The sequence below is a fragment of the Petromyzon marinus genome, chromosome 40 (assembly GCF_048934315.1).
Source record: "Petromyzon marinus isolate PM22_M1 ecotype Great Lakes invasive population chromosome 40, UKy_Petmar_22M1.pri1.0, whole genome shotgun sequence".
NCBI classification, from domain to species: Eukaryota; Metazoa; Chordata; class Hyperoartia; order Petromyzontiformes; family Petromyzontidae; genus Petromyzon; species Petromyzon marinus.
Genome location: NC_133706.1, coordinates 5,735,919 through 5,753,861, shown reverse-complemented (window position 1 = coordinate 5,753,861; position 17,943 = coordinate 5,735,919). Strand labels below are relative to the sequence as shown.

At 50.3% G+C, this 17,943-nt stretch overlaps 1 protein-coding gene across 1 annotated transcript in view; it reads right to left on the bottom strand.

Moving 5' to 3' along the window:
• Positions 1-17,943, bottom strand: part of LOC116950675 (uncharacterized) — a 64,356-nt gene that overhangs the window by 44,821 nt on the left and 1,592 nt on the right. The window contains exon 2 of the mRNA XM_076072987.1: positions 6,499-10,433. Within this exon, the coding sequence (XP_075929102.1) occupies positions 6,499-10,033 (3,535 nt within the window). The 5' untranslated portion in view covers positions 10,034-10,433. The remainder of the gene's footprint in view (positions 1-6,498; positions 10,434-17,943) is intronic.

The window sequence follows — 17,943 nt, the reverse complement described above, 5'->3', positions numbered from 1 at the left end:
GTACTGACCGCTCAGCCACCACTCCTTACACCAACCACTGCCTCACACACACACAAAGTGACTGCAGGGTAATAGCATGTGCAGCACTGTAAGATGTGTGGAATGTTGTGGTTTCAAAATACAGAAGTTGTGGCAGAATTAAGACCACATGTTGGCAATTAAATCCAGTGTCTGTATTAAAAAAAAGCACAAATTAAAAGAGTTCATACTCTCTGGTTCTTTCGGTAAAGTCACGTAGATAGAAAAAAATTATAAAAGAACACGACGTTTCGGTCGCAACACAAGCGTCCGTCATCAGGTGAAAAATAATGAGCTGCTGTTGTGGCCCCTCCCGTGCCTATATAAAGCCAGAGAGTATGGATTCCTGCAGTCACGAAAGCTTCAAATCAAAAGAGTTCATAGTTTACGATTAATGGATTAATGTATAAGTATAACCCTTTTGTCAATCCACTCCTGGACGAGGGCCTTACCACGCTGTGTAGGTCGTGGAGATTATTTGACCATACTTCACCACGCTGGTGAGTGCGGGTTGGCTATAGCGGGAAGAAAGTTTACGATGGATTTTTAAGCACTGCCCTCTGCTGCGCGCCACATCGCCACACCGCCGATAACTGTAGTCACCCATGGAAGCGCTATTATCCAGGCTCAAACCTACTTAGCTTCTGAGATCTGATGAGAGTGGGTAGGTTCTGAGTGATTCGGTCATAGCCAGCAGTCTTCTTCTTGTCGTACGGCTGCCGATGTAGATGCACAGCAACAACTTACAATTTCACATTCAGGTGGTCAAGCCAGACAACCGCGCCAGCAGGAGCAGTAGCCGAGTGTATCATCGCTGCGATATCTCCATCGTATTTGTGCATCGGGCATTGCGTAGCACGTTGTACGGTCTGTTCTGGATGACCACAGTCGCACACTGCTTGAGGGTTTCTAATTTTACATTTGTGCATCCTCAAGTATCCGCATCTACTGCCATGGTTTGTGGTGGGACCGTGAGCTTCGTGGAAGATCAAACCCAGGGGATCTTCTGCGTTGGATCTTTCACAACGTGGCGGTGTTTGCGAGTTCTTTTGAACTCCATTGAGCTCTCCAGGCTTGGTCGGGGGTGGAACTCGCATTGTTGAAGGTTAAGCGGATGGATCCGAAAGGGCTTGCGTGACTCCAAGCGATGTAAATAATGATACCTTCATGGAATATTTTCACAAATGCGACAAATGGGGAGGGCAACAGAAAAAAAGATAAAAGAGTCGAGCCTCTTTGTCAGGTGAGTTTCCGCATTGAGATGCCAGGTGGAGTACACAAAGGAATCCCATGCACAGCAAAAACACTTTCTGCTGACAGGTCAGCAAACTAACTTCTGTACCGCAATCTACGGGATACTAAAATACGTCATTCTTCCAGGCTGGGGCACTGAAACTGTGCTGGACCACAGGTGACCGCATGGGCGTGCGGGCTGTTTACCCCAGCCTTCGACAAAATAAAAAAAATCAAGCCTTCAATATTTAATCAGCTGCGTGTCAGGCAGTGCCAGAGCCTTCACAGTGGAAATGAAGGTCAGCGCCGCGATACTAAAACCCGGCAGAAGAGCATTCGTTAGCGTCAGAATGAGAGACCAACTCTAATTACCACGCTCGTTACGAGCTATGGTGCTTGACAAACGGCCAGTCGCCCGGCAAGGGGTTGGGCAGCGTGCGCGGGATTACAAATGGGGCTCCCTCGGACTGCAGGAGAGAGGAGGCGTCGTGCGAGTGGGGCTCGCGAAAAGATGGCGGGTCGTCGAGCCCCCCCGCACCTCGCTCGTAAATCTTGCCGGGAATTTTTTCCGCGGAATGTCGCTCCTCCCGCAGTCTAAAAATTGCGACCGGGTCTCGTTGTTCATTCCCTGCCACGCGTCGCAAGCGTCACGCAACGAACTTCATGTTTTTGTGCGCGTGCATGTGTGCGCGTGTGCGTGCGCGCGCACGCGTGTGTACGTATGCGCGATGGGGGAGACAAAGGCGTGTAAACGTCGGCACTGGCATGGTGCTCACGGCACCACTCTCGTACAACTGCGATTGCATTCGTAAGGGCTAGCCGACAGCACTTGCCACAATAATCTCAGAAGGCTACGTGGGGGATCTTTCTCTTTGTGCGATGGGGAGCGGTGTTGTTGTGGTTAGACTGCTAGGCGTTGAACCCCGTGACCCGAGTTAAATTCCCGGCGACGGCTAACATCAGCAGCGAATGATATCTGAACCAGTGCCTGGGTCTTCGTCAGAGGTCGAATCAGCCTGTTGCGCTGTGTAAACATCAGCACTGGGGACACAAAGGCGGCCGGGCATGGTGCTGACCAGACCCCCCCACCCACCCCTTTGAGTATTGTTGCCAGCCTTCAATGGTGCTCACTAAGAGCACTGCCCAGACGGTCTGTTAAAGATTGCAAGGGGGACCCCCCCTTTGACTTTGTCTACATGCACGGTCAGGAGTGGCGCGCCGCAATCGTTCGCACGCCACACTACAAACCTGAGTTTGAGCCCTGACCACAAGTGACAAGAGGCCTTCGTTAAATGTTCCAGGCCTCCACAAAGTCAACTCGGCCTTCAATGACGACATGATGTGGTGTGTGAACACCGTCTCTGGGAAGGCAAAGGTAACCGAGCTTGGTTCTGGTCATTACACCACCCCCTTCATGTGTCACAGAAGTCTTAAAAACCCTATCATGGATGCTCGCGAACAGCGCTAACCCCTACAGCCTTTGTCTTTGCGCGCTTGCTCGCGCGTGTATGTGTGTGCTTCCTAACAAAGGCCACTTTGTAAACCGCGGTTTGAATGATGGATGAGCCTTGCATGACAATGCAATTACCAAGGCTGGAAAATGTCCCCTTTGCTGCAATTTGGAATTAGAAAAGGCAGCTGCTTCATGTAATCTGTGAACTGTAAAATGAGCACAGTCTTCTTTTTTTTTGGGCGCAAGTTTGGTGCGTTGGTTAACTGACCAAAAATGAAATGTAAATAATTTACGAGTGGACTGCAAATATCAAGGATGCTGCCACAGTGTTCGCAACGGTGACAGCACACGGGACTTCGAAACCAGAGGTCGCTGGCTCCGTTCGATTTCCCGGAGCAGCAGTTGAAACAACGGCGAAAGCTTCTTTATCCCCCCTGCCCACCTCCGTCCATCCGGCAGCATAAATGGGCGGCACCGCAGTTGAGACAACCGGTAGTTCGCGTGTGGTGGGGTAAAGCGCGGGTAGTCGTACTTCCTCCAAGACGTCTGGCGAGCGTGGGCGAGTAGGCCAAATACCTGGAGTGGCTCTCTATAGAGTTCCCTCTCGTGGATGCCCACGCGCACCTTCGCTTTTCAACTGTACATTTTAGCAAGCGAAAATATTGCATAGACGTACATTTTACCCACACGGAAACAACCCGATTTAGCTTGATGGACATATTGGGCAAGTTGTCTTAGCGAGTGTCAATTATGGCCGCTATTGTAAGCAAGAGGGGGGTAGGTCCACAAACACACAGGCCCAACTTTCTAATGTTAGCGCATCATACCAGGCAGTGTGTTCATTCAGGGTTGAGTCGACCTAGGGGAGGCACAGAATAGGTTTGAATCCAGTACCACTTTTCGCAAATATTGTACTTGGCTGGGATTCTAACTGAGGTTGCCCAAATCGTAGGGCAGTGTGCGAATAATCCCCGCACCACCACGCCACTGCACGGTAACAGGAACTCATTCCACACTACATCTCCAACTTGTGCCTAAATAGGTTCTGTCATCTCACTTGGACTCCCAGCACAGGAAGTGACACAACAAGAATCTCCCAGCACAGGAAGTGACACAACAAGAATCTCCCAGCACAGGAAGTGACATAACAAGAATCTCCCAGCACAGGAAGTGACACAACAAGAATCTCCCAGTACAGGAAGTGACACAACAAGAATCTCCCAGTACAGGAAGTGACACAAGAAGCTCACAGTACAGGGAGTGACACAACAACGAACACGGTGCCCAACAACACGCGGCACAACCCCAGAAAAAGCACATCGGAGAACCGCACGGCAGAACCGCAAAAAAAAAAAACCTTACACGGTGGCAACGCAGCTGCGTGTGCTGCACAGGGCTACGTTTTCAAATGGACGCATTTTCAAAAAACCTCACAAAAGCCGCCGCGTTATCCATCACGGCGACATTGCAGTGGGTCGCGGCTGGCTCTGAACCTGGTGGATCGAGAGTCGCTTATTTGGCCGTGGTTTTTTTTGCAGCACGGCGAGCGGCATGCCTGGCCGTAAAAAAAAAAGGCTGTAAATTTGAGCGAGCGAGCGCTGCAAGGTGGGGAGGAGGAGGAGGACGCGGTTATAGTTGTCAAGACGCGAGGTGGGAAATGGCGACCGACCGGAGCGCTGAGGCACGGCCGCGAGAGACGCAGAAGAGACCGAGTGAACGTTGCAACGCTGGGGCCATTGTCACAGTGGCGAGATGTGAACTACCTCGCCTGGTAAACAGAAGATCGTGCGATCAATCCAGACGCTGACGCTCGTATATTTGGAGTTTGCATGTTCTCTCCAGGTCCTCCGGTTTTTCCCTCCACATTTATAATCAACATCACGCATTTCGGGTATTGGCCGCTCTAAATTTCCACGTGACAAGCCACTTTGTTGAGCTATCATTTGTGGCCAGGTCGCTTCGGCAAAAAGCTACATAGCTCAGTGGGGCCTAGCCTGGTAAAATAAAAAATAGTTATTAATAATCGACGTTGGACCCAACGTTGCACGCACGAGGAGTGATTTAGCGACCGGGGAATCCATTTTAATCTTTAAAGAGGGTATTGATGCAGCAATGCCAACCTTTCATCTTTTCTCTGAATATAAAAACTGCTGACATTACTCGATGTACTAGGTGAAAATACCCACACGACTATAAAATATCAATTCCACCCATTCTCAATCCACCACTGGATGAAGGCCTACCCCATAACATAACGGTACAATACTCCAGGCAGAAGTTCCTCGATTAGAGACAGCTCTGAAGAACCCCTATAGTGGGTATTTGGACTATTTCACACGGGCCAGATGTCTTTGAAGATCTTGGAGTATCCACACTATACTCCAACACACACGACCTGCCCTTCGAATGCGATGTACCCATTGTACATTGAGCCCCTTTCGCACCATGCGTAGCCAACCATGCTAATCGGGAGATTTAATAAACTTGCTCATTGTTTCAACTGCCCCACCAGGAGATCAAACCGTTGAGCTTTGCAGCACCTTCAGCAATTCAAACACTTTTTCTGTCGCCGTACAGCTCAGCTCACGAATAAACAAGCAAATGAAACTACGGTTGCACCATTAGGCTTAGCGATGTGCTTTCATGTTGAACTGCGCGTTGTTCCGAAAGGATGTTTAACTGGCGACATCTGGCTTTAAAGTCCAGCGCGCAAACCATCACACCCACTTGCGGAGTCAGGGAACATCTGTAATGCGTCGCCAAGGCAGCACGCCTCAGGACTAATGCATCGCATGCACTGAATACCCGCTATTGACCAAACATTTGTTTCATTGCCCGGGAGGGGGACTGGATCAAAACATTCAGCGAACATTCAGCGAGAACGGTGAAACCTCGCTGAATGTTCGCTGAATGTTTTGATCCAGTCTTTCCTAGTTTAGCGGCCGTTCGCAGGTCGCAGCGGCGGGCTCAATTTAAAACCCACAGCATCGTGTTAAACGAGTCGTGGCGGTCTTTACGTAGAGCTCCCGCTTAGCAGCGGCCAACAGTGGTAATGTAAGGAGGCATGGGAAAGTCATAAATCGTTCCATTAAGAGCGCCGGCCGACCGGCTGGCAGAACCAACTTGGGCAAAACGGAACGCTCCTTCAGCCGCGCTTCACGGCGCGCGGCTTAAATGGAAAGGTGGCTATGGGGTTACATGAACGGCGATTTGGCCATTTTACACATCATTATGCTCGCGTTGCAGATTTTTTACGGAAACGTTTGTGTAAGAATTCCTGGCAGTCTTAAACTAGTGTGGTGGTTCTCAACCTTTTTAGGCATTTCATTTGAATCTCTACACCTGGGAATGCTGCTGTAATGGTCATGTTGGATAGATCACAGCAAGGACATCTGATCTACAAGATAAGAGCTGCTTATTTTGGATTGCATCTTGGCTTAAAGGCCCATGCGTTTCCACAAGCTGGCTATGCCAAAATTAAGTACAGACTGTATTCAGCATCCTTATGTATGAGTCCAAATGCCTAAGAGTGAAAGAGCCAAAACTTGCACAACCACATGAGAATTCTGTGTGCAGTGTGAGACATGCCTCACATACGTCTGCATTTGTTTGATCCCCGCAGCCTCTATGGGCAGAGAGATTTCATCACCTAAGCAAGGAGACCTACCACAGCAATTCTTTAAAGTAACGGTTGGCAAACCGTACTTAAAATTTAGCGGTTGCCAGTTCAATCCCATCTCCCAGCACGGCAAAAATATCATCTGAATTGAATAACCGAGTTAAGATACTCTTACCGGCTTTGTTGTGCGCTGGCGACGAGCCATCGCCGATCTCCCTCGCTCCGTCCGTCGCTACTCCCTCCCTGAAGTCCGACGCGGCCACGAACCGGAATCCGTGGCCTTCGGGAGGAGCGCTACACCACAGGGCGCTCGCAAACAGGTTCCGGTGCCTCTGCGCCGTAGCCGACACCGCCGCTCCCCCGCGAGTCTCTCCGTGTCTCTGCGTCGTTGATTCAGGCATCTTGGCTGCTGCGGCGGCGGAGGAAAAGCGTCCGGTGTCCCGGGGCCTCCGCGGCCCATTTGACGCGACCTCGGCTTGCCGGTGCTGCAGCTCGTCACGGTATGAGAGGCCCTCCTTGTCGGAGCAGGACCCAGCCCGCCCGCCGTCCACGCACGAGCAACCATCCGAGTCGTCGCTATCCGCGGCGGCGGCGGCAGCGGCAACGGAGCGCGCGTGCCGCAAGTCTTCAGCCTTGCCCCGGGCCTTGCTACGCGCGTTCGCCGCCGTCATTGTCCAGGCTGGGGCGCCGATGGGCGAGGGCGGGGACCCCAGTGAGCAGCGGGCCCTGGCGATGGCCGACGGTCGGACGTCGGCAGCGCCACCGCCCCCCGCCTCCGTGCGTCCGCTCGTGTAGCACATGGGCAGGTGCAGCATGGACCAGGCCTGGTAGGACTGCAGCGGGTACTGGCTGTAGTAGCAGCAGTTCAGGGTGCTCGCCGGGAGGAAGGAGGGCACGTAGTGCATTCCGTACGTGGCGTAGTAGCTGCTGTCCAGGAGGTACCCGGCCGTGCTGGGCAGGTAGGCCGCAGCGGCTTGTCTGTCCGCGAAGCTGGGAACCTGGGAAACCCTTCTGCGGGTGGTCCCTTTGGCCTTCACAATGTCCGCGTCCTGTACACCGTGTAGGGCCCTGCACTCAAAGGGCAGCCGACTGCATTCGGTGCTGAAGTTCACTCGGAAAATGCTGGGCAGCAGCTCCCCGGACTGGCATCGCAGCTTCTTCTGGTCGATGCAGCACTCCTCCAGCATCGCGATCACCTCGTCCATGTCCGTGACAAATCCCACGCTCCGATCTCCTCCGCCGCCGCAGCTTTTCTTCGCGTACGCCAGCCGCTGCTGCTTCTTGCGCAGCCTCTGCTTCTCGCGCGGCCCCTCCAGGGCACGGTCGTCGCAGCGCGAGCGCCGCACGCGCACCGGCGACGCCGCCGAACTTCCGAAGGACGGCCTCCTGCCGTAGCGCAGCGCGCAGCTGTCCGCTCGCTCCGAGCCGCTCAGGTTGTCGACGACGATTCCACTGTCGCTGGGGCTGGGGGCTCCGTCGCTATGCGCCTCCGCCGAAGAGAGGAACGCCGCGCCACCGCACTGCGGGAGCAGCGGCGGCGTGGAGCGGGCAGTGGAACCCGCAGGCCCCGATGGGCAGGCGCCCTGTTTCAGCATCGCTTTGGTGGCGATCGGTCGCCTCTGCGCCAGCGAGTACTGAGAGCAGAGCGGCATCGTGGGGTCGGAAGGCCCCAGGGGACGATGGGGAGAGACGTCGCACGTGGGGATGGAGTCGCACGTGGACGAGGAGCGCCCATCCACCTTGGGCTTCCTGCCGCGCTTCTTGCCGATGTAGATGGTGCCCCTCTTGCTCACGTTGATTTGGAAACCCTGGTCGTCCGACCCGTCGGCTGTCGACGCTGTGCTCGCCTTACGGTGCAGACTGTCGCGGCCCCGGCACTTGCGCACCACCGTTGAGTTGCTCAGGATTTGATTGAGTATCTTCTTCCTTTTCAGCATTTTCATTTTCTTGACGTTTGCCGCAGCGCTCTCGCACGCTTTTAGTTTGTCGATGTGTTTTCCCTGCCCGACGTCGCCCATTAAAGTGAATCCCTTCCTCTGAACGTTAACATCTTGGCACATCATTCGACAAGGGTCTAGGCCCAGCTTTTGTCTGCTCCGCTGGTCGCCTTTCCTCCATTTCAAATTGGCGTCCATTTTAACCGGAAGTCCAGCGTGAGCTTTTAAATGGAGCAGTTTTCTGGGCCGACCAGGGCCCCTCTTTAAAGGCACTCGAACCGTCAGTCCCAAAGCAGTGGTGTGCAGTGGGCTACTGAGAACCGAGGGGTTACACGAGCCCAGCGTCACATGCCTCTCCGACGCGCTCTTCATTTGCGACACATACCTGAGCTGCACGCTTCTCTCTCCCAGGGCCCTGTGCTCCACCGGCTCCACGTGCATCTTGGTCGGACGCCCGCGCCTCGTCTTCTCAAACGCATCGTTTCCCATGACGTACGACTCCTTCAGCAGACACTTCACTTTCCTGTTGCTGAAGTATGCCCTGCCCAGGCTGCTCTTCCTGCACGGGTCGCTCACTTTCGTCCGGCACGGCGACCGCGTCTCCGACCTCCTGCGCTTCTTCTTGGCACCGGCCACCGGGGTCCTGGGCAGCCGCTCCGAACGTCCACTGCGTTCCCGCCGCGGCAACGAGCGCTTGGCGGCACGGCCGAGCCTCCCTCCATCGCCTTCACCGCCGCCACCGCATCCGCCGCCACCTATGGGCGTGAGCACAGGCGGCTCCGACCACGAGTTATCGTCAGGACCACCGCCTTCGCCGTCACCGCCGCCGCCGCCGCCGCCACACGCCTCACTCTCGATCGCGGTCAGCTTGGGTGGGCGGCCCTTCTTCTTGGCAGAGCGCAGGGCGCTGCCTTCTTCATCGAAGCAGCCATCGCCATCCTGCTGCGTCCTGGAGGCCAGCGGCTGCACGTCCGCCAAACAGCAGCCGCCGCCCCAAGACGGCGACGAGCCGATGGCAGGGCTGTCCGTGCCGGGAAGTGAACCGGTCTCTCGGGACGAAGGCATCGCCTCGATGGCCGGTAACGCCGAGCACAGGTCCTGCGGTGGCGGGAGCGGCAGGACCGCCGCAAACTCCCTCCGCGATCCGGCAACCTTGAGGAGGCCGGCCCGATGCTTCTGCGGGGATCCTTTCCTCGACGTGCGCTTGCCGCAGGGCGCGCCGCCTTGCTTGCTCCGAGACGGCGCCTCGAAGGTAGCGTCTCTCGCCTCGCGGGCGCTTCCCGGCTCCAAGTACACGAGGCTGTTGGGCGTCTCGCCGGCACTGCAGCTTTTGACGCGCAGGACAGACGAGGGCGAAGCGTCCCTCGGGTCGGAGCCACCGGCGGCTTCGCGCGACGGCCTGCCCTCCTCCTGCCTCCTGCTGCGATCGCCGTGTTCGCAATCGCACCTGGTGCCCACGCCGCCTCTCATCTGCTTCGCGGGCCCTTCAGCCCTCGGCTTTACGTGCGGCACGGCAGCCTCGGCGCACTCCTCGTCAGCGCACTCCGACATCATGTGCATGTACGCGCGCCCGTGGAACGCGCCGCCGCCGCCGCCGCCGCCGGTGCCGTTGCTGCCGCCGCCGCCGCCACCGCAGCCGCCTCCTCCTCCGCCGCCGTTGGTGGTATCCGCGACGGCGCTCAATTCGGCGGCACGCAGGGCAGCCTCGCGGCGGAACCCACCGAGGCTCATATCGAGCGCGGCCTCCGTCTCTTCGCACGCAGGAAAATCCATCGCGTCTGCCAGTTCTCGCTTTCTCGTTGTCTTTAAATAATAATAACAACTACTACTATTGTTGTTGTTTTTGGGCGGGGGGAGAGGGGGGGGGGAGTGGGCGGGTAATGTTTATTTTTTTCACTTTTGTAATTTCCCAATTTGACGGCGATTAGTGAAGGGCAGCCACAGAAACTTCAGCGACGGGCTTGCGGTTGCAAGCGCATTTCTTGGGCGAACGTGCTCGTCGGGAACCATGTTCGTGCGCTCCTAACGGCGAACGGTCGCAGGGGCGGTGAGTCAAAGAGTTTTTACTCGGGGTTCAAGCAGCGCAGCGACGGGCGTTTGCTGCTGGCACGGCCATCTGCGTCGCTGCAGGGCATCGCCCCCGCGTATGACGAGAAAGACGAGTCGGACGGTCCTGTGGAAGGAGACGGGAGGGAGTTTCAGTTTGGGAAGGCAAAGCGCTGATCTCGGCGGTACGCAAAGCATCTCGAAACCTTCGTGCATCCCCGACAATTGCACCCTTCGTTCTCATTTGCAATAAATAAACGAAAACTGTGATTACACACAAACTACAAAATCAGCTACCAGCTGTCACACAGTAATTATCCGAGGTCATAAAACACAAGAGATAATTCCGTGTTATTAAAAGTTAACTTCAAAGGCATTAAAACACACTTATAGGAGCCAGGATATTGTTTATAAGTACACAATAAATCAACATATGCTATTAGTGATACACAGCACTCATTATTGCTGCTGACCTTGACAACCTTGATAATACCCTCACAAAAACATTTGGCGCAGACGGTCAAGTAGTCGGCAGGCTCACTAACAGGCAAAGATGCAGCCAAGAAAGTAGCTGGCTCACGTCACCGCTGGCCAAAGGGCCTTCGCTGGAGGAAGCTATAGACAGCCCCCCCTCGAGAGAGTATTTGGCCTACTTTTCCATGCTGACCAGGCGTCTTGGAAGTGTCCACACGTAGTAGGCGTGACCTGCTGATTGGCTGGCTGTGGTGTATTCATTTATACTGCTGGTTAGACGGTAGCCAGGGGGAGAAATTTAAGAAACTTGCTCTATTGTTACAACTGCCATGTCGGGCATGGAACCGGCGACCTCTGGATTGCAAGTCCAGCGCGCGAACCCGTCACACAATCTCTTTAATAAATTGACCATAAATGATAGGTCAATCGAGTGGCTTATCGTGTGGAAATTTAAAGCGGCCAAATACTCAGACGTGGAGGGGAAAAACCTGAGGACCCGGAGAAAAATCCACGTAACCACAGGGAGAACATGCCAACTCCAAATATACAGGCGTCAGGGTCAGGATATAACCCACGACCTCCTATATACCAGGAGAGGTAGTTAACATCTCGCCACCAAGGTGCCCCATCACACTGTGGACAATGTGAGCTGCGATTGTGGTGGGGTTTATCATCCCAGTCATCGCAGAACTCAACTACAAACATCATTCAGTGTTGATGATGGAAGAGCATAGCCAAGATCAATAATAACAGCTGTGAATGTCTTCTGATTAAAAAATGCCATGCGGTCACGCATCAGTGAGCATAATTCTTCCGGGGCCCCACCAATGCATTATCAACGTCATTGTGGTATGTTTTTGGTTAAAACGGCTGTATTTAATCAAAACATGTTTAACTCTCCTGTAGGTTTAATGCATCAGAAATCCGAGACGTTTGTGGATACCGTAATACCATTTGTGGATAATCCATAGTGTCAAGTGTTGGAAACACGAGTCTGTGGAATGTCACGTGTTTTGTATATAAATACACACAACCCCTCCCAAAAAAAAGTGTACATTTTCTCAATACTCATTATTAGAAGGGTACAAAAACGGATGGGATCCTGCCACGGTGTAACAGTGAGCACAGTGGACTTGCAACCCAGAGGTCGTCACTTCAATCTCCTGGCGAGTCTTAAACCCCCCCCCCCAATCCCGCTGGCCAATGTTCCCCCAGCAGTGTGAATGATTACACCGCAGTTCGTCCATCTGCAAGTCGCATGTCATGGGGTAAAGTCTGGGTACTCTCACCGATTCCACTGTCTGGCAAAAGTGGAAAAGTAGGCTAAATACACCCTAGAGGGGGAACTCTTAAAGATCCCTCCAGTGGGAGTCCTTCCAGCGGGCTGCACGTTTACGTACGTATGATGAACTTCTTTCGCACCGTATGTAGCCAACCGCGCTAATCCGAAGTGCAGGGGAAGGACAAGCTAAACACAAAAAGCAGTTCTGAAGAAGTGAGTCGTAAATTTACCTAATATGGAGGGTCTGGCTGTCATCCCTATTTGGCTGTGCTTGAGAGGAGATTGGAGTTCCCAGGAAAAATCCACACCAATGGAAATAATTCAAGTGTTGCTGTAAAAATAACACGGCAAAAACCTACTTGCTGTGCTGGCTTCGCATTGCTTGGCAGCTGGGTGTCTTTAACCGGGTTTAACCCATGTTAGGAATTATCATCAGAAGTTAGCCCAAATTGCCTAATAACACAGCTACTGTGGAACAAATCCCTACTACAGGATCGCTTACAATAAGAATAACACTTCATCAGTAAACCGTACAATCATTCCACCTAATAGTAATTTCCTATTGCAAGACCATTAGACCTACATTACACTACTGCCAGAGTAAAAGACACACTCAACCTTATTTATTTACATTTCTAAATGCTGATCCACAATTACCGTGCAATTTAAACTAACCAATACCAATTATTTAACCGGAGTAGGGGGCGGGGGGGGGGGGATTTCAATGGGTCTCAAGTCTATTTTTCATTAAAGGTCCTGCATTGCGAAGTTTGTCCATTACCATACCGGCCTAAGACTTGACTTGTCAACTCACAAACACTTTGAGTAAGTGCTTTTTAAATCACAGGCGGCCACCCATGCTGGAATCTCAGCGACCTCTGAACCAGCCAGCCGACCAGCGACCTCCGCATTGCCATATTGCGGTGTGGTATACAGCCACTCGATTGTCAGTTTATAACACACGACAGCACAGTATTACACTATAACAGTGCCTGTAGTTAATTTACGATTGCAATTACACTGCCCTGCACCTATAATCAAAGTATATTGGTCTCTTTATGGTTGTGATGCCACCATATCACCGATGCCAACTAAAACTATTTCCCCGGCCATACAAAGAAGAAAAATTGCTCTCTTATAACCACCATTTACAACTCTGCACTGCCCTTTTGAGAAACACACAACCAGGGAATGGCACTTGCCAATTTACAACCACAATAATAATCACATTGACGGCAACTGCACTTAATCATCCACTGGGGTCAAGAGTGGCTGGCTCGCAGGTTCGCAGTCAAGTTGAGGGTCAGCAGGGCACGTCGTCCGTAAGAAAGTGCCACTCTCTGTGGAGTCAACAGTGTTCTTCCGATGCGTACACCTGCCACAAAAATGTGGCATTTCTACCATGGACTCAAGGATGTAAACGGGAAATGAGCACGGCTCCATGCTCGTATGAGTAGCCAATCGCTTTGGTTTTTAACAGAATGCGCTAATTGCATTGCTCCATTCTCATTGAACCACTACTCTGCGTTACACGACGGACTCTCTTCCATCAAAACTTAAATAACAAAAACATTATCCCAAGGTGGCCACAGTGGCTCAAAGGTCACGGGCACTGAGCTGGCACCGACCGAGATCCTGGGTTCAAATTTTGACAGTAATCCGTGATTTGAATGGGGTTCTCAAGCGCACAGAATTAGAGATATTGACATATATTAACAACGTAAGGGTTCGAAACTTTACCCCGAGTTCAAAACCTATAAAAGCATACACGATACATGGAAGTGTGACGTAATTTAAAATGCAAACGTACGCTATAGCGCAATGTGTTTAAAAAGTATCAATTGGTGAAATTATATTGTGCAGTCAAGCGAAAGTACAGCTGAATATTGCACACTGTACTTAAATGGTTGCCATGGTAGTCGTCGGCACGAGCAGCTTTTCAAGCACTGACATTCATCACTTGCACTGTGCAATGAAATCCGAATCGACATCCGCTTCCTGTACAATGTTTACAAGACAGTACTGTACCATTGCCTTTGCCTTAACTTCGGGGGGTACTGCAGTAAAGGCAAAGGTGCAGCACTGCCAATTGCTCGATCCCAACACTGCCAGCAGAAGGGACGTCTACACACGACCTGCTGATTGAAGAGCTGTGGTGCTACCCATTGATACTGCTGGGTGGACAGAGGATGGATGCCGCGGTGGCGATATGTTAACTACCTCGCCTGGTATACAGGAGCTCGCCGGTTCGATTCCAGCCTTGACACCTGTATATATGGAGTTTGCATGTTCTCTCTTCCGTGGTCACGTGGATTTTTCTCCAGTCCACCTGATTTTTCCCTCCACAATTGGAATCAACATCACGCGTTCTGGGTATTTGGCTGCCGTAAATCTCCACGTGATGAGCCGCTTCGTTGAGCTATCAATTGTGGCCAGGTCGCTTCTGAAAAAGAAGCTAATAACTCAGTGGGCCTTACCTGGTAAAATAAAACAAATATTCGTCTGGGTCTTTCGGTGAAGTCACGTAGATAGGTTCAAAGAAAGTAACAAAAAACTATGACCTTTCGATCGCAACACAAGCCCCTTTTCCTGATGTGTTGCGATCGAAACGTCGTAGTTTTTTGTTGTTATTTGTTTTCAACCTATCTACGTGGCTTTACCGAAAGACCCAGAGAATATGAATTCCTGCAGTCACAAAAGCTTTAAGTCAAGATAAAACAAATAGTTTAGTTTTAGTTTAAGAAACTTTCACCAATTTTTTCAACCGCTGCACCTGGAGGTATAACCAACAACCGATAGATTTCAAGTCCAGTGCGTTACCCATTACACCATGGCAGCATCCCCCTTAACTAATGCTATTAACTAATGACGTTCGTCATATGTGTGAATAACAGCACAAACCATCATCATCATTAACACTACCTGCAAGCTAAAACATATAGGGCCGGATTCAATTGTTGACGAACATGTCCAAAGCTCATCCTCTTGGCGAACTACTCCATTGTTTGTGATGGAGACACCTGCAAGTTTTCGCCCAAAAGAAATTAAAAAGGAACGCGCATCAACATATTAAATCGGGCCCATACTGTGCATTAGGCAGGTCACACTGCATCGGATCAGTGATACAAAATCTATTTTTACACACAGAAATGCATGGATGGATAGATTGAATCTTGCGCATTAGAATGAATTACAGCAGAGCTCTTCGTATTCATGATACTCACGGGGGGTACCAACGTCTCGTATCCTATTTCCCATGAAGATCCATCAACCAATTTTCTACACGTATCTGTATGCAAGAATGTAGATAATCGCCAATAATAGGAAAAATATGGATAAGGAGCTTCGTTACGGACCCTACAGCTCACCACAGATGATAATAGGAGTCACGGCCCAGTAAACATGTAAACAATGGCCCAACATCAACCAATATTGCTCCAACGGTCCATGTTTATAAGGGAGTGGTAATATGATGCCAGATAATAGGATTTCTACTGAATAATTAAACAAAAAAGGCTTTATCCTTCCTGGTATAAACACAGGTGTTGAGAGTAAGGCCTTTTTTATAATTCAATATTTGTAGCCTAGCAAAAGGATCCCATAAATAGGACTTCTACAACATAGAGGATACGATTTATGCAAACTATGCAAATTATGCCTTGCATGTTATAATCATAATACATTGCATTCATAAAGCTACTTTTCACAAAACGTACAGTGGAGTAAACAACAGGGACAAAGCTAACGGGCGAAAACAAAACAGCAGACAAAAAGCACATCATTACAATGTAGAATCGTTACAAGTATAACAAATCTGACGTTTCAAGCAATGATCCTTATTCAGAGCAGGGAAAGGGAAGCCAGTTGAAAAAGGTTGCACAAAAACATAATTAGTTTGTAGTACTCTACCTGAATTACAAATTACTGTGCAGTAAGATAAATGATTATAAACTACCATTACACAATTTACTATCGTCCTGTATGCTGTTGCATACAGGACGATAGTATTATTACTACAACTATCACTCCACTTGTTGATTCAGGAGAGCCTCATTGAGTCTCAAAAGCTCTTTTTCAGGAGGGTCCTGCCAGGTTTTTGCAGCAGTGAGACTCGATGTGGCTGCTCTGTGTAAAATCCCTCTTGAGTCATTTGTGGGCAATTTTTACACAATTGGGATGTTTGGCAAATCCCAATTACATACGGGCAAGGGCAGGTTTATTAATGATGGGGTGAAACCAGAGAACCTGTAGGAAACCGATGCAGAACAGAGGGGTGAAGATAGAAAACTCCACACAGAAAGGACACCCGAGTCGGGAGTCGAACCAAGGCATCTTCTTGCTGCGAGGCCTAAGCGTCAGCTAATGCGCCAGCCCGCTGTAACAATAACAAAACCATCACGCGGGAGTGCGTTCCTCTTTACCAAAGGCAGAAATATTCTTGGTTCTTTCAGTAAAGTCACGTAGAATGGAAACAATAAAATAATCAAAATCTATATAAAAAACAATAAAAACAATTTCTGTGGTTCTCACACCTGACGATGATTGCTTGTGTTGCAGTCGAAACGTCGTGATAATTTTTTGTTTAAATTATTTTATTGTTTCCCTTCTACGTGACTTCACCGAAAGAACCAAGAATACGAATCCCTGCAGTCGCAAAAGCTTTAAATAAAAATTTCAAAGGCAGAAATGTTTGGGCAGTGCATTTTTGGGACGGATGTCAGTAATTTTATTTCGCGCAAGGCCCCCTCGGGCTAAAGAAGCTCCCTTCGATGGCATCGCAGCCAAAACGGCAAGCGTGACACACAGGAAGGAAGGGTTTCAGGGGGGGGGGGCTTCGTAGAACAAGGGCTGGGAAATCTAATGAATGTGACTCATACATAATAATAATCACAAAATAACAAACATACCGCAACTATTTTACAATGGAAAACTTGTAAGAGGTACAGAAAAACCTTCACGCGTGACACTAGCGAGAGGAACTCACATGTGACATTTTAAAATTGCATTTATAACGGCCAGCATTCCAACTGCATTTCCTATTTTGGATTGAGTCTAACTTGAATTAAGTTGCTTCACGTCCTGCCAAAATCCACAAATTACAGTAGTAATTCAGCATTGCTAAGTTCAAACCACGGTACATGTAAAAATACAACCGCAATTCTCGTCGAAAACGTTAAGTACACTTTTGCTGCAAAGTCTATTGATATCTTCATAACATTTTCTCCACACAGCGAGTACCGAGTCACGGCATTGCATGCGCGATTGCCATTGTACGTCCAATGAAACGGTCGACTCTATTTTAAATGACAGAACCTTACAAATTGGAACTGCCTTCGGCGCGTTTACGAACACTCGCCCTCTCATATCCTTTGACGTTTAGTAAGCCCTGCGATAGGTTCATAGAGGCAGGCAAACAGCGGCCGTAAACAGGAGAAAATGGCTCGTGTTGTGTGTTCGTGTTATCAAAAGTGAATAGATATGATAGGTGTTGGCACAGGATAGACATGGTCCGGACAAACAGCGTGTACTCTATGACATAAGCCCATCATCTCTGCTTTTAATCTGCAGCACAGTATTGTGTTGATTTAGACGGGGAGTGTGAACTTGACATCAATATACGAGGCGGTGCATTTTTGTATTTGCTTTGTTGAAACGTGCAAATTGCTTGCAATTTCCGTCTCGGTTTTCATCGGTCACAAGTTAAATTACAATTGCAAATTGGCCACGATTCGCAAATGCATTTGCAACAATAGTCCGGAAACCCACGACATATATTTACCATTGCAGAGCCGTGTATGGCAAACACTTCCAATCCTCAATAAAGTAATGTAACATCGCAATGCTATGCTGTACAGAAGTTGCCATGGCAAACGTGACTATA